At 49.2% G+C, this 17,296-nt stretch overlaps 1 protein-coding gene across 8 annotated transcripts in view; it reads left to right on the top strand.

Annotated features, from left to right (window-relative positions):
• LOC135008331 (uncharacterized) overlaps positions 1-17,296 on the top strand; it is a 280,518-nt gene that overhangs the window by 152,039 nt on the left and 111,183 nt on the right. For all 8 annotated transcript variants that reach the window (XM_063952195.1, XM_063952199.1, XM_063952192.1 and 5 more), the window contains exons 3-4: positions 9,913-10,039; positions 11,207-11,278. In XM_063952195.1, the coding sequence (XP_063808265.1) occupies positions 9,913-10,039; positions 11,207-11,278 (199 nt within the window). The remainder of the gene's footprint in view (positions 1-9,912; positions 10,040-11,206; positions 11,279-17,296) is intronic.

Genomic DNA, 17,296 nt, shown 5'->3' with positions numbered 1-17,296 from the left:
CAACCCCACCTGTGAACAAGGTGTTGAAACACCTGAGGGTGGAGGCCCCATTCCCCCGGATGGAGGTCGTGCCTGCTTAGGAAGTCTGCTTCCCAGTTGTCCACTCCTGGAATGTAAACGGCTGAGATGGCCCTTGCGTTGGCTTCCGCCCAGAGGAGTATTTATTTATTTATTAACAGTTTCTAATATAGCGCAGCATATTCAGTTGCGCTTTACAATTAGAACAACAGTAATAGAACAAAACTGGGTAAAAACAGACAGACATAGAGGTAGGAAGGCCCTGCTTGCAAGCTTACTCTATTCTTGAGACCTCTCGCATTGCGGCCCTGCTTCTGGTTCATCGCTGCCGGTTGATGTACGCTACAGCCTTGGCATTGTCCGACTGCACCTGGATGGCCTGATTCCGAAGGAGGGATGAGGCCTGTATGAGAGCACTGTAAATTGCCCTGAGTTCCAGATGTTGATTGGAAGAGCAGATTCCTGAAAGGACCACGTCCCTTGGAACTGTGCTCCTTGAGTCACAGCCCTCTAACCCCGGAGGCTGGCATCTGTTGTCAACAGCGTCCATGACTGGATGTTGAAACTCTGACCCTCCACCAGATGGGGGACTCGTGTCCACCATAGCAGGGAAATCCATGCTTTCGGTGAAAGGGTTATATGCTGATGCATGTGCAGGTGAGATCCCGACCATATGTCCAACAAATCCAGCTGAAACTTGAAACGGTTGCACATGGAACCTGCCATACTGTATCGCCTCGTAGGAGGCCACCATCTTGCCCAGCAGGCGAATGCACAGATGAATCGATACCACGCAAAGTTTCAGCACCGACCAGACCATAGACTGAATAGTCAAGGCTTTGTCCATGGGAAGGTAAACCTTCTGAGACACCGTATCCAGGATCATCCCCAGGAACTAAATTCTCTGAGATGGTTCCAAGTGAGATTTCTGAAAATTGAGTATCCATCCATGATCCGTAAGCAAACGAGTAGTCAAGTCGATACTGTGCAGCAGCTGTTCCCTGGACACCGCCTTTATTAGGAGATAGTCCAGGTACGGAATTATTTGGACACCCCTCATTCGCAGTTGTAGCATCATTTCCTCCATTACCTTTGTGAATTCCCTTGGGGCTGTGGAGAGACCGAAGGTTAAGGCCTGAAACTGGAAATGTTGGTCCAGAATTGCGATCCTGAGGAACGCTTGGTGAGGGGGGCCAAATAGGGATATGTAGGTATGCGTCCTTTATATCCAGGGATACCAGAAACTCCCCCTCCTCCATATTCGCTATCACAGCTCTTAGAGATTCCATCTTGAATTTGAACACCCGAAGATACGGGTTCAGGGATTTGAGATTCAAGATTGGCCATACCGAGCCGTCTGGCTTCAGAACCACAAAGAGACTTGAATAAAACCTCTTTGTGTGCAGCTGAGGGGGCACTGGAACAGTAACTCCCGTAGAAAGTTTTTGCACTGCCTGCTGTAAGGAAACCCTTGCTACCTGTGAAGCTGGTAAGCCTGACCTGAAGAATCTGAGAGGAGGGAGTTCCTGGAATTCCAGCCGATATCCTTGGGATATGAGGTCCCTAACCCAAGGATCCTGGCAGGACTCTGCCCATATGTGTTGAAGGCGAGCACCTACCTGAAAGTCTCCTTGCTGCTGGGGACAACAGTCATGTGGAGGACTTCGTGGAAGAGGATCCTGAGGCCATGTCCGCAGGTCCAACAGCTGCTGGATTACGGGACTTACCGCGAGATCCTCTAGCTGCATTGGAGGCATCTCCTGGCCTTGCATCTGAATCTGGCCACCCGAAAGGACTGCAGGGAGGGTCCAGGAGAGGGGCGCCTGGCAGGTGGCAGATATGTAGATTTACCTGCAGTTGCCTGAGATGTCCACTTGTTCAGTTCTTCCCCAAACAAGGCGGTATCCGTTCAGATGGTCGACCATGTTGTGGTAGACAGTCATTAGGTCGACCACTATTGGTCGACATTGACATGGTCGACACATGAAAGGTCGACACATGAAAAGGTCGACCATTCATACCGGAACCAACAAGGCATCATCTGTAAAAGGAAGGTTTTCAAGCCCTTTTTTGGAATCTGCATTTGCTGACCACTGACGTAGCCACAGGGCTCTTCGAGCTAATACTGCCATAGCAGTGGTACGGCCATTAATGATACGAAGTTCTTTAACAGTGTCACTCATAAAGTTTGCAGCATCATGTGTTGTAGTAATGCAACTATCTCTTCTTGTGGTAGTGTAAGCAATCCTTTCAAAATATCATCAGACCATTTTACCATGGCTCCAGAAATCCAGCCGCACACTATGGTAGGGCGTTGGGCTACGCCTGCTGCAGTATAAATTGATTTAAGAGTAGTTTCAATTTTGCGATAAGCAGGGTCTTTAAGGGAAACAGCCCCAGGAACAGGTAAAACAATCTTCCGTGACAGCCCGTACACAGACGTATCCACTGCCGTTGGGGCTTCCCAGACTTTCCTATCCTCTGTAGAGAAAGGGAAAGGATTTAACACCCGTTTAGGGAGTAATACATTTTCTGCTGTGGGCTCCACAGGGAATGACATTGGGGTGTAGAGTAGGATCTTGATCAGAGGCACCAACAGGCTCAAAGCTTTGACTGTTCCCAGAATGCATAGCGCCGCCTCCACTATAACCCCACCTCCGTACACAGGAGCTCAGTTTTGTAGTTGGTGCCATGCAGTAAGCAGGCATACAACGGGGGGCTGCTCCAGCAGCCCTAAGAAGCTTTTAAAAGAAAAATTAAGACTTCAAGGGCTGCAGCAGAGGCACTGTCTGTGTTAGATGTCAGTCAGACATCTCCTGCTGCAGCTCCATTACCTCCCCCAGCGGCGCTGGGTACTTACAGCGGAGGCTCCGGTTTTCTTCCTGTTAGTCACACACATGACCGCTGTTCTCCTGAATCGTATGGCCGCACTCAGGGAGGAGGTAAGTGGGTCCCCCCGGCGGGACCCGCTGTAAATTGCGATCCCGCGCGGCCGGTGGGAGGCGGGCCACGCGCGCTGGCGTGGACACCGTGGTAGTACAGGGACCCCACTAGACCACCAGGGCAAGGGCACAGGTCGGTTTTCTCTCATAAACTGTTTATATAAGCCCACAGTACCCGGTGGTAAAGTCCAGCAGGGGGCTAAGGCTTTGACCTGTAGCCCCTCCCCAGCCCCAGGGCGCCTTTTAGAGTAAATGTTCCCGTCCTGGAGCTGCATATCTCTCTCTCTCCCTCACTCCCTGTCAGCGTTTGGGTGCCATTAGGACAAGCTGAGCTGATCCTGGGACTGTTTGGGCAAATCCTCCTCTGTAAAGCCGCCTGCATGTCAGCGCTGTGCATTTTACAGGACACTTAAGTATTCTACATGTCTGCCGACAGTGTTAGTTAAGAAACAGTGTATTTAGTCAGAGTTATATAGTACAAGTACCCTGTGATATACATCCAGTCTTTACTGTGCATTGTTATAGCTATTGAGTGTATAGCTACACATAGTACTACTCTGTATTGCTAGTCCAGTGCAGTTTTATTGCACGTCACAATTTCTGCATTGTACAATGTGACTGTGTGTGTGTGCCTATAGCTGCTGTGTGACCTCCATTTCATGTATCTCACTCAGATTGCTATCCCTATATTCTATAACCTGAGGGGCTAAGTGCGTCAGTTTATCATTTTAATATAGGTATTTCACAAGATATACTCAGTGTGTATTTATCTAACGTCCTAGAGGATGCTGGGGTCCACATTAGTACCATGGGGTATAGACGGGTCCACCAGGAGCCATTGGCACTTTCAGAGTTTGAGAGTGTGGGCTGTCTCCTCCCTCTATGCCCCTCCTACCAGACTCAGTTTAGAAATTGTGCCCGGAGGAGCCGGTCACAGCTAGGGGAGTTCTCCTGAGCTTTCCTAGGAAAAGTTTAGTTTAGAGTTTTTTATTTTACAGGGAGACTGCTGGCAACAGCCTCCCTGCAGCGTGGGACTAAGGGGGGGGAGCAGTGTCCACCCTGCGGGGTCTGAGCCACTGACTCCGCTGACTGGACACTGAGCTTCAGAGGGGCTGATCGGTCCCCGCCGCAGGGGCACCGCTCACCCCAGCAGCATGCCGCCGACCCCTTACAGAGCTGAAGAAAGTGGTGAGTTAGTCACCGACCCCCCTAGCAAGGGGGGGGCCGGTGTGAAGATGGCGGCAACAGGATAGTTACCAGAGGCACACTGTGCGGCGCTGTGAGGGGCGCCCTGGGCCAGCGATTACCCCTCACACTTGGTCAGCAAGCCTGTCGGGCCCCTGGGATCGAGTCCAAGAAGCCTGCCGCTGCAGGTTCCCAAGAACAAAAGCTTGCTTCGGGTGCCACTAAATCCTCAGCATGACGGTGGACGGGAAGGCACGGAGGTGGGGCCTGTGGGGGCGAGACTCAGACAGTTCAGTCATGTCTGGGTCTCCTCCAGCCTGGATCCCTGGGTGTTGGATATTGTCTCTCAGGGATACAGGCTGGAATTTCAAAGTCTCCCTCATCATCGGTTTTTCAAGTAGGGCTTGCCAACTCTGTTTGAGGACAGCACAGTACTACTGCAGGCTGTTCAACGGCTGGTAGAGGCAAAAGTCATTGTGCCGGTACCACGGCCATGCAGGCGAAAGGTTAATATTCGAACCTTTTCGTGGTACCGAAACCGGATGGTTCGGTCAGGCCCATCCTGAACCTGAAATCATTGAACCCCTTTCTAAAGGAGTTCAAGTTCAAGATGGAGTCTCTCAGGGTGGTAATATCAGGTCTGGAAGAGGGGGAATTCCTGGTATCCTTGGATATCAAGGATGCGTACCTTCACGTTCCGATCTGGTTGCCGCATCAGGCTTATCTCCGCTTTGCATTGCAGGACTGTCATTTTCAGTTCCAGGCCCTGCCGCTCGGCCTCTCGACAGCGCCGAGGGTGTTTACCAAGGTAATGGCGGAAATGATGGTGCTGCTCCGCAAGCGGGGGGTGAACATCATGCCTTATCTGGACGATCTCCTGATAAAGGTGTCGTCCAGATAAGCTGTTCCCAGGTGTTGTCCCGGGAACAGCTGCTGCAGTCCATTGCTCTCACAACACGGCTGCTTCAGAGTCACGGGTGGATTCTGAACTTTCCAAAGTCACATTTGGAACCAACCCGGAGATGGTCTTTTCTGGGAATGATCCTGGATACGGAAGTACAGCGGGTCTTCCTTCCGAGGGACAAGGCGTTGGTGATCCAATCTATGGTCCGGGATGTCTTGAAGCCTCCCCAGGAAAGATGGTGGCCTCTTACGAGGCTCTCTAGTACGGGAGGTTCCATGCTCGGACCTTCTAACTGGATCTACTGGACAAGTGGTCGGGATCTCCCCTCCACATGCATCAGAGAATTCGTCTGTTGCCAAGGGCGAGGATTTCACTCCTATGGTGGCTCCAATTGCCTCACCTGCTGGTGGGCCGCAGGTTCGGTATTCAGGACTGGGTCCTGCTAACGACTGATACGAGCCTCCGGGGCTGGGGAGCAGTCACTCAGGGGGTGACATTCCAGGGAAGGTGGTCAAGCCTAGAAGCCGGCCTGCCCATCAACATTCTGGAATGAAGAGCCATCTACAACGGTCTTCTTCAGGCGGCCCCTCTTCTAAGAAACAGGGCCATTCAAGTACAGTCGGACAACGTAACAACAGTGGCTTACATAAACCGACAGGGCAGAACGAAGAGCAGGGCAGCGATGTCAGAGGTCACAAGAATACTCCTCTGGACGGAAAAGCACGCGTTGGCGCTGTCGGCCATCTTCATTCCGGGAGTAGACAACTGGGAAGCAGACTTCCTCAGCAGACACTATCTCCATTCGGGAGAGTGGGGCCTCCATCCGGAGGTGTTCAAGGAGGTAACAGATCTTTGGGGTCTACCCCAAATAGACATGATGGCCTCTTGTCTCAACAAGAAGCTTCAGCGTTATTGTTCCAGGTCGAGGGACCCTCAGGCAGTGGCGGTGGATGCCCTGGTGTCTCCGTGGGTGTTCCAGTCAGTGTACGTGTTTCCACCACTCCCACTCGTCCCAAGAATCTTAAAGCTCATAAGGAGAACAAGGGTTCAAGCGATCCTCATTGCCCCAGACTGGCCAAGGCGGGCTTGGTACGTGGACCTTCTGGATCTACTGCAAGAAGAGCCAAGGCCTCTTCCTCTTCGGGAGGACCTGCTGCAACAGGGTCCGTCCGCCTATCAAGACTTACTGCAGCTGCGTTTGACGGCATGGAAGTTGAGCGCCTGATTTTTGCTCGGAAGTGTATTCCGAAAGAAGTGATTCCTACCCTCATACAGGCTAGGAAAGGGGTAACGTCTAAACATTACCATCGTATTTGAAATAAATATGTCTCTTGGTGTGAGTCCAAGAAGTTTCCTGCGGTGGAATTTCAACTTGGACGTTTCCTCTTCCTGCAGGCAGGAGTGGATATGGGGCTGAGATTGGGATCTATGAAGGTCCAGATTTCAGCCCTGTCCATTTTCTTTCAGAAACAATTGGCTGCCCTCCCGGAGGTTCAGACCTTTTTGAAGGAAGTTCTGCATATCCAACCTCCCTTTGTACCGCCTACGGCGCCTTGGGACCTTTAACGTGGTGTTGCAGTTTCTCCAGTCGGATTGGTTTGAGCCTCTACAGAAGGTGGAGCTCAAATTTCTTACATGGAAGGTGGTCACTTTGTTGGCCTTAGCTTCTGCTAGGCGTGTCTCTGAGCTGGGGACTTTGTCATGCAAAAGCCCTTACTTGATCTTCCATGAGGATAGAACTGAGCTCCGGACTCATCAGCAGTTCCTTCCAAAGGTTGTGTCAACATTTCATATCAACCAACCTATTGTGGTGCCAGTGGCTACTGACCCCTCGATTACTTCAAGGTCCTTGGATGTCGTGAGGGCTTTGAAGGTTTATGTGAAGAGAACTTCTCGTCACAGGAAATCGGACTCTTTGTTTGTCCTGTACAATCCCAAGAAAATTGGGTGTCCTGCTTCTAAACAGTCTATTTCTCGCTGGATTAGGTTCACTATCCAGCATGCCTATTCGATGGCAGGACTGCCATGTCCAAAATCTGTTAAGGCCCACTCTACTCGTAAGGTGGGGTCTTCCTGGGCTGCTGCCCGGGGTGTCTCGGCAACGCAGCTTTGCAGAGCGGCAACTTGGTCGGGGTCGAACACGTTTGCATTGTTCTACAAGTTCGATACTGTGGCCTCTGATGATCTGAAGTTCGGTCAATCAGTTCTGCTGGAGCCTCCGCGCTCTCCCTCCCGTTCTGGGAGCTTTGGTACATCCCCATGGTACTAATGTGGACCCCAGCATCCTCTAGGACATTAGAGAAAATAGGATTTTGGTACCTACCGGTAAATCCTTTTCTCGTAGTCCGTAGAGGATCTTCGTTTTCCTGCATATGTTATTTGGTTCAGTACCACTTAATTTAGTTGCGTACTGCATAGTTACTGTGTAAGTAATGTTTCACCCGTTTGCTGATTTGTTCAAGCTAGTTGACTTGACGTGCCTTGTATGTGTGAGCTGGTATGAATCTCACCACTATCTGGCGCGTCAACCTGCTTCCAAAACTGACAAGCCTGCCGCATGACTTGGCGAGCCTCCCTCTGGGGAATCCCAGGGTGGGGGGCCGCATTCTTGGGTATACCCAGGAATGGTTGAGGACCACTTACGATGCCTAGGTACGGGAAGTTGTCACTCGAGGTTACGCCGTATCCTTCAAGAATCGTCCCCCTCATCGATTTTACTTCACAGACGTCCCTTCGGATCAGGTGAAGGCAAAAACTCTTCATGTCGGTGGTACAGTCCCTCCTGGACACAGGAGTGGCAGTACAGGTGCCTCTGGCTCAGAGAGACAAGGGGTACTATTCACCGCTGTTCCTAGTCCCGAAACCGAATAGGTCATCCCAGCCCATTCTCAACCTCAAGTCCTTGAACAAATTTGTGAGGGTCTCCAAGTTTCGTATGGAAACTCTTCGCTCTATTGTTCTGGCCTTGGAACCTGGGGATTATATGGTCTCCCTGGACATACAGGATGTTACCTGCATATTCCCATTGCAGTGTCGCATCAGCAGTACCTGAGGTTTGCGGTTGGCAACCTCCATTACCAATTTCGGGCATTACTTTTGGTTTGACCACAGCTCTGCGAGTCTTCACCGAGGTCATGGTGGTATGACTAGCGTCCCGCTAGTCATACCTTATGTCTGTACATATGCCAGTGGGAAACAGGGTAACGGGCTTGTTGTTTGTAAACAACTGGCAAATGTACAGACATAAGGTATGACTAGCAGGACGCCGCATAAGTCAAACACCCACTAGTGCCACAGCACTACATGATATACAACAATCATTTATGGTATTCATACACAAGATACATAGGCTCGGATAGAGTCTATGGTAAAGTTATTCTCTAAAAGTACACCTGATATTTTCCCCCTAAAGGGGACCCTTGCATTACCAGTATACCAATAGGAAAGTATACAGCAAAAGGGGTAGTCTGCAGGACTCAACTGATGGGGCAGGACTCACTTGATGAAACAAATTCACAACCTTTTACATATGAGCAGTATTTTTTCCACTTTTTCTGATATTTTTACAATAAAAGATTATCTATTTCAGCATCCAGTGGCTATTAATTTTTTTTAGAAACACACAACGTACATATCAGACTGTGAACATATTGAAAGTCTGTACACATTCCACCCACCACCCCACTATCCCATTCCCGCATCTCAACCAACCCCCCCCCCCCCCCCCCCCCCCCCAACCTAGTTTATACCACTATGGTTTTCCTTCCCTGTGTGCGCTGACCACCCCACCGTACTTACCTTACCAAGGAGGCAGGACACCTCCGGGTTAAGGTGCACCAAAACACCCCCCCCCCCACCCCCATACACCTATATACCAACATATGAGTGAGCGCAGTCCTCATCTATAAACAAATGCTGATTAGCAGTAAGAGTATAGAAAAAGTATACATATAAGTTTTATGGTAACTGTGTAGCATAACCAAGGTGAAGGGGGTGTTTCTGAATTTGGTAAGTTTGCATGAAGAGATGAGTAAAGGTGTGGAGGCTATAGGAAAGTTATACTGTATGAGGGAGGGTATCGCGCAGAGGTTAAAGTAAAAAGTAGCTGAAGCCACGTGATCAATAGATGTGGTTCTGCTATATCAGGAGAGAACATGTAGAGAGTGTATTACCCTATTTGGGTCATTATTCAAGAGAATGTCAATGGCAATACAGGAATGGGTTAGAGTATGCATACTCCACTCGAGCTTGAAGACATTAGAGTAGCAGTTTTTGGGAAATAATTAAACCAAGTGGTAAGGAAAGTTATTGGCAAAGGATTTGGATGTATGAGTGCTGGGACCCTACTTCATGGTGCAAATGATGGGGAGCCCAGGTGTGTGACTAATCAAAATACTATTGGGAAAGGAGGAGACTTGGTACAGAGTTTGGTGGAAACACCTTTATATTATGCATGAAATATGGCTCAAAAGGGCCTCTGTCACGTTTTACACCTACATGTCAGCTGAGGCCAATGCCATAAAACAGGGGAGGCCAAACTGCACTTCACTGGCCATTAACAGTTCATGTTTTCCAGATCATCTGTGGGTCTGTATAATGTGTCCGTTAGAAATGAATGCACCTGTGCACCAGCTCGTTGGGCTGGAAAATGTTAAGTTAGATGTCTTCAAGGACCAGGTTGGTCATCCCTGGCCTAAAATATACTGTAGTATTAAAGTGTTGATTTGGCATGTCTGGCGTACCCGTAAGTTGTACTGTAGTTAAAAGCCAGTTTGTTACAAAGCTTCTCTGCTGCTCATTTGCCCATTCTGCCAATAATGCAATTATAAATAGTCAAGTATACAATGGTTTTCTTTCTTGCAGAATAATAAAGCAGTTGCTAAAGATTTGGCTGTTTGTCCATTTAATGCCCGTCACAGAATGCCCAAAAAGGAGCTGGACTTACACATGAAAAGCTGTGACAGCAAATGTCAGGTGGATCCACTTCCAGGTAAAATTTTTATCCTGTTTTTGTTGATTATACTTTGTAGGAGATATAGAGAGAGAGATCTCTTATCTTCATTGTGTAAATGACGTGTATTTTAACCATACTGTATACCGATTCTGCAGAGCCCAATGTCTCAGCCAAGTTTTAGTTGTTGAGATTTGTACCCCTCTCTATAAGGACATTGCTTTCTCTGTATCTCTACAAAGGAGGGCACCAGGGCAGTTGCTTTTTCATTTGGGGAGTGCCGACCACCCCAACTTCTCTCTCTATCTATCTATCTATCTATCTATCTATCTATCTATCTATCTATCTATCTATCTATCTATCTATACACACACTATGTATGTATGTATGTATGTATGTATGTATGTATGTATGTATGTGTAGCCTATTGGGATAGTGATAACAATAGGTGCATTGCAGATGTGAAAGTGACTGTCAGGCCACACTCAGTGAGTAATTTAAAATCTTATCCAGCCGGCAAACACCTGATCGTGCTCAAACTGACCTTTTCAATTGTCGCTCCGTTTGTGCGTGATGGCTGCTGGCGTCTGCATTTCAGCTCGCACCTTCCAGTCCCCAACCCCATCCCCCCCGTGGGTGGCGAGCTGTAATGCGTAAGTGACCCAAACAACACTTTCCGCGATCGCGCCCAGCTCTTTGCTTGGGATTAGCCAGGCGCAATTAGCGGTTTAACGGGACACAACAAAATATCACCCCCACGACCTCCTGTCACTTTAGACGGGAGATCAGGTGCAATAATAAATTGGATTCTGCCCACAGAGTCCTTGATGCATGCTTGAACTAAAGAAGCACATTTTTCTATTGTCTTTTACTCCTTGAGAATCTACAGCGGGGTGGGGGAAAACGATAATGCATGAATTACACCTGGTCACCAGTGGATCAATATCAAAGTTGACACCTATTCCTAGTGAATATCCTTACTGCATTTTCAAGACAATTGTTTTACCCAGCAAAATTGCTGACTTCACCAATGCACAGTAATTTTGGAATTACATTTTTACTTGACATTGCTAAACTGTGGGCTCTAGCATTGTGTACTGTATTAGACCTATACCTGATTGTCGGGTTATCGTAACAGTTTGTCAATTTTGTTGCAGTTTTTGTACATATATTAATCACATTACTAAAGGTGTTTTTTCCTTGCAGCTGAAGCAGAAATCTACAAAAATAATTATTCAACCTGGCAAAGCCCTCCGTGTGAAGAAAATTGGGAAGAGGGTAAGAAAGTCATTACTCTGACACTTCTACCCACTTAATTTAATCTAGATGATACCTTTTTGCTGAGTGTTTTTTTTTTGTTGTCATTCTACAGTATATACTTGTTGCCACCGTAGCAAATTTGTTGACTTTCACCGGGCCCACCCAAGGGCTGTTTCTAAACAATTTGGCTTCCAGTGCGGACACTAAGAAATGTGCTCACCCCTAGACATTGTAAAATAAGTGCCCAAAAAGGGTGTGGTCTTGCAGGCAAAGACTACCTTATACAGACACAAGTGCCCCTGACACCATATAATGCCCCACATAGAATGGCCTCCTCTAGTAACCTTCATAAGAGTCTCCTCTGAGGCAGTGGCTATTTTGGGAGCGACATTTTCAACCGTATTCTATGCAAACGGCCAGATCTCATAGTATACTGTCTAAAAGTGACAGTGGCTGCAGGTGCCCCATGTGATTGCATGGCTCGCCGATCCCTAGAAATGGCCCTGCCCACCCACAATATATCTTGGAGCAGGGTTTAGAAAATAAGAATTTACTCACCGGTAATTCTATTTCTCGTAGTCCGTAGTGGATGCTGGGAACTCCGTAAGGACCATGGGGAATAGCGGGCTCCGAAGGAGACTGGGCACATCTAAGAAAGAATTAGGACTACCTGGTGTGCACTGGCTCCTCCCTCTATGCCCCTCCTCCAGACCTAAGTTAGGAAACTGTGCCCGGAAGAGCTGACACAATAAGGAAAGGATTTGGAATCCCGGGTAAGACTCATACCAGCCACACCAATCACACCGTACAACTCGTGATAACTATACCCAGTTAACAGTATGAATAACAACTGAGCCTCTCAACAGATGGCTCCAAACAATAACCCTTTAGTTAAGCAATAACTATATACAGGTATTGCAGACAATCCGCACTTGGGATGGGCGCCCAGCATCCACTACGGACTACGAGAAATAGAATTACCGGTGAGTAAATTCTTATTTTCTCTGACGTCCTAGTGGATGCTGGGAACTCCGTAAGGACCATGGGGATTATACCAAAGCTCCCAAACGGGCGGGAGAGTGCGGATGACTCTGCAGCACCGAATGAGCAAACTCAAGGTCCTCCTCAGCCAGGGTATCAAACTTGTAGAATTTTGCAAATGTGTTTGAACCCGACCAAGTAGCAGCTCGGCAAAGTTGTAAAGCCGAGACCCCTCGGGCAGCCGCCCAAGAAGAGCCCACTTTCCCCGTGGAATGGACTTTTACAGATTTAGGATGCGGCAGTCCAGCCGCAGAATGTGCAAGTTGAATCGTGTTACAGATCCAGCGAGCAATAGTCTGCTGTGAAGCAGGAGCACCCAGCTTGTTGGGTGCATACAGGATAAATAGCGAGTCAGTCTTCCTGACTCTAGCCGTCCTGGAAACATAGATTTTCAGGGCCCTGACTACATCTAGCAACTTGGAATCCTCCAAGTCCCGAGTAGCCGCAGGCACCACAATAGAGTGGTTCAAATGAAACGCTGATACCACCTTAGGAAGAAATTGGGGACGAGTCCTCAATTCCGCCCTATCCATATGGAAAATCAGATAAGGGCTTTTACAAGACAAAGCCGCCAATTCTGACACACGCCTGGCCGAAGCCAAGGCCAACAGCATGACCACTTTCCACGTGAGATATTTTAGCTCCACGGTTTTAAGTGGCTCAAACCAATGCGACTTTAGGAAATCCAACACCACGTTGAGATCCCAAAGTGCCACTGGAGGCACAAAAGGGGGATGAATATGCAGCACTCCCTTAACAAAAATCTGAACTTCAGGCCGTGAAGCCAGTTCTTTTTGGAAGAAAATCGACAGAGCCAAAATCTGGACCTTAATGGAACCCAATTTGAGGCCCATAGTCACCCCTGACTGTAGGAAGTGCAGAAAACGACCCCGCTGAAATTCCTCCGTTGGGGCCTTCCTGGCCTCACACCACGCAACATATTTTCGCCATATGCGGTGATAATGTATTGCGGTCACATCCTTCCTAGCTTTAATCAGCGTAGGGATGACTTCCTCCGGAATGCCCTTTTCCTTCAGGATCCGGTGTTCAACCCGCCATGCCGTCAAACGTAGTCGCGGTAAGTCTTGGAACAGGTCCTGTCTGAGCGGCAGAGGCCATGGGTCCTCTGAGATCATTTCTTGAAGTTCTGGGTACCAACCTCTTCTTGGCCAATCCGGAACAATGATTATAGTTATTACTCTTCTTCTTATTCTCCTCAGTACCTTGGGTATGAGAGGAAGAGGAGGGAACACATAAACCGACTGGTACACCCACGGTGTCACTAGAGCGTCCACAGCTATCGCCTGAGGGTCCCTTGACCTGGCGCAATATCTGTTTAGCTTTTTATTGAGGCGGGACGCCATCATGTCCACCTGTGGTCGTTCCCACCGGTGTACAATCAGCTTAAAGACTTCTGGATGAAGTCCCCACTCTCCCGGGTGGAGGTTGTGTCTGCTGAGGAAGTCTGCTTCCCAGTTGTCCACTCCCGGAATGAACACTGCTGACAGTGCTATCACGTGATTCTCCGCCCATCGAAGAATCCTTGTGGCTTCTGCCATTGCTATCCTGCTTCTTGTGCCGCCTTGTCGATTTACATGGGCGACAGCCGTGATGTTGTCTGACTGAATCAGCACCGGTTGTTTTTGAAGCAGGGATTCTGTTTTACTCAGGGCATTGTAAATGACCCCTAGTTCCAGAATATTTATATGCAAGGAAGTTTTTGTCCTTGGACATTTTCTTCCCTGAGTGACAGCCCCCCACCCTCGGAGGCTTGCATACGTGGTCACCAGGACCCAGTCCTGTATGCCGAATCTGCGGCCTTCACGAAGATGAGCACTCTGCAGCCACCACAGCAGAGACACCCTGGCCCTTGGTGACGGGGTGATCCACCAATGCATCTGAAGATGCGATTCGGACCACTTGTCCAAGAGATCCCACTGGAAGATCCTCGCATGGAACCTGCCAAAGGGAAACGCTTCGTAAGAGCTACCATCTTTCCCAGGATTCGCGTGCAGTGATGCACCGACACCTGTTTTGGTTGCAGGAGGTCCCTGACCAGAGATGATAATTCCTGGGCCTTCTCCTCCGGGAGAAAAACCTTCTTCTGTTCTGTGTCCAGAATCATACCCAGGAACAGCAGACGCGTCGCGGGAATCAGCTGCGACTTTGGGATATTCAGGATCCAGCCGTGCTGATGCAGCACTTCCTGAGATAGTGCTACGCTGACTAGCAACTGCTCCTTGGACCTCGCCTTTTCAGGAGATCGTCCAAGTACGGGATAATTATAACTCCCTTCTTTCTAAGGAGTATCATCATTTTGGCCATTACCTTGGTAAATACCCTCGGTGCCGTGGACAGACCAAACGGCAACGTCTGGCATTGGTAATGACAGTCCTGTACCACAAACCTGAGGTACTCCTGGTGAGGTGGGTACATGGGGACACCCTCTTCCAGGCTTGTATAACCGTCCTGGGCGATTCCATCTTGAACTTGAACTTCCTTATATAAGTGTTCAAGAATTTTAAATTTAGGATGGGTCTCACCGAACCATCTGGTTTCGGTACCACAACATTGTGGAATAGTAACCCCGCCCCTGTTGAAGGGGGGGGGGGGTACCTTGATTATCACCTGCTGGAAGTACAGCTTGTGAATAGCGTCCAGTACTACCTCCCTTTCTTTGGGAGCAGCCGGCAAGGCAGATTTGAGGTAACGGCGAGGGGGAGTGGCCTCTAACTCCAGCTTGTATCCCTGAGATACCACTTGTAGAACCCAGGGATCTACCTGTGAGCGAACCCACTGGTCGCTGAAGTTCCGGAGACGCGCCCCCACCGCACCTGGCTCCGCCTGTGGAGCCCCAGCGTCATGCGGTGGACTTTAGAGGAAGCGGGGGAGGATTTTGGTTCCAGGGAACTGGCTGTCTGGTGCAGCTTTTTCCCTCTTCCCCTGCCTTTGGGCAGAAAGGAAGCGCCTCTGACCCGCTTGCCTTTTCGTGGCCGAAAGGACTGTACCTGATAATACGGTGCTTTCTTCGGCTGTGAGGAAACCTAAGGTAAAAATGTCGACTTCCCAGCTGTTGCTGTGGATACTAGGTCCGAGAGACCCTCCCCAAACAATTCCTCACTCTTATAAGGCAAAACCTCCATGTGCCTTTTTGAATCAGCATCACCTGTCCACTGCCGAGTCCATAATACTCTTCTAGCAGAAATGGACATTGCATTAATTTTAGATGCCAGCCGGCAAATATCCCTCTGTGCATCTCTCATATATAAGACCACGTCTTTAAAATGCTCTATGGTTAGCAAAATAGTATCCCTGTCTAGTATCCATATTATCTGACAGGGTATCGGACCAAGCTGCTGCAGCACTACACACTGAAGCAATTGCAGGTCTCAGTATAATACCTGAGTGTGTATATACAGACTTCAGGATAGCTTCCTGCTTTTTATCAGCAGGCTCCTTTAAGGCGGCCGTATCCTGAGACGGCAGTGCCACCTTTTTTGCCAAGCGTGTGAGCGCCTTCTCCACCCTAGGGGACGTCTCCCAACGTAACCTGTCCTTTGGCGGGACAGGGTACGCCATCAGTAACGTTTTAGAAATTACTATTTTCTTATCGGGGGAACCCCACTTCACACACTTTATTCAATTCATCTGATGGGGGAAGAACCACTCGATGCTTTTTCTCCCCAACTATAATACCCTTTTTTGTGGTAACTGGGTTAATGTCAGAAATGTGCAGCACATTTTTCATTGCCGTAATCATACAACGGATGGCCCTTGTGGATTTTACATTTGTCTCATCGTCGTCTACACTGGAGTCAGACTCCGTGTCGACATCTGTGTCTGCCATCTGAGGTAGCGGGCGTTTTTTGAGCCCCTGATGGCTTTTGAGACGCCTGGGCAGGCACGAGCTGAGAAGCCGGCTGTCCCACTGCTGTACGTCATCTAGCCTTTTATGTAAAGGAGTTGACACTGTCGGTTAATACCTTCCACATATCCACCCACTCTGGTGTCGACCCCGCAGGGGGTGACATCACACTTATCGGCACCTGCTCCGCCTCCATATAATCTTCCTCATCAATCATGTCGACACAGCCGTACCGACACACGCACACACACAGGGAATGCTCTGACTGAGGACAGGACCCCACAAAGTCCTTTGGGGAGACAGAGAGAGAGTATGCCAGCACACACCAGAGCGCTATATAATGCAGGGATTCACACTACACACAGTGATTTTTCCCCTATAGCTGCTATAAATATACAGTTTGCGCCTATATTTTGTGCCCCCCCTCTCTTTTTCACCCTATTGAGCCTGGAAACTGCAGGGGAGAGCCTGGGGAGCGTCCCTCCAGCGGAGCTGTGAGAGGAAATGGCGCCAGTGTGCTGAGGGAGATAGCCCCGCCCCCTTCTCGGCGGACTTCTCCCGCTTTTTTAAGGATATTTTTGGCAGGGGATTTTACACATATATAGTCTTACTGACTATATTATGTGTTTTATGCCAATATAAGGTACTCTTATTGCAGCCCAGGGCGCCCCCCCCCCCCCCCCCCTCCCCAGCGCCCTGCACCCATCAGTGACCGGAGTGTGTGGTGTGCATGGGGAGCAATGGCGCACAGCTGCAGTGCTGTGCGCTACCTTAATGAAGACCGGAGTCTTCAGCCGCCGATTTCCTGGACGTTCTTCTTGCTTCTGGCTCTACAAGGGGGACGGCGGCGCGGCTCCGGGACCGGACGACCGAGGCTGGGCCTGTGTTCGATCCCTCTGGAGCTAATGGTGTCCAGTAGCCTAGAAGCCCAAGCTAGATGCAAGCAGGTAGGTTCGCTTCTCTCCCCTAAGTCCCTCGTAGCAGTGAGTCTGTTGCCAGCAGATCTCACTGAAAATAAAAAACCTAAATATATACTTTCTTTTCTAGGAGCTCAGGAGAGCCCCTAGTGTGCAACCAGCTCGGCCGGGCACAGAATTCTAACTGAGGTCTGGAGGAGGGGCATAGAGGGA

Source organism: Pseudophryne corroboree, chromosome 2, assembly GCF_028390025.1.
Source record: "Pseudophryne corroboree isolate aPseCor3 chromosome 2, aPseCor3.hap2, whole genome shotgun sequence".
Classification (NCBI taxonomy): domain Eukaryota; kingdom Metazoa; phylum Chordata; class Amphibia; order Anura; family Myobatrachidae; genus Pseudophryne; species Pseudophryne corroboree.
This window is presented reverse-complemented; position numbering and strand designations above follow the sequence as displayed.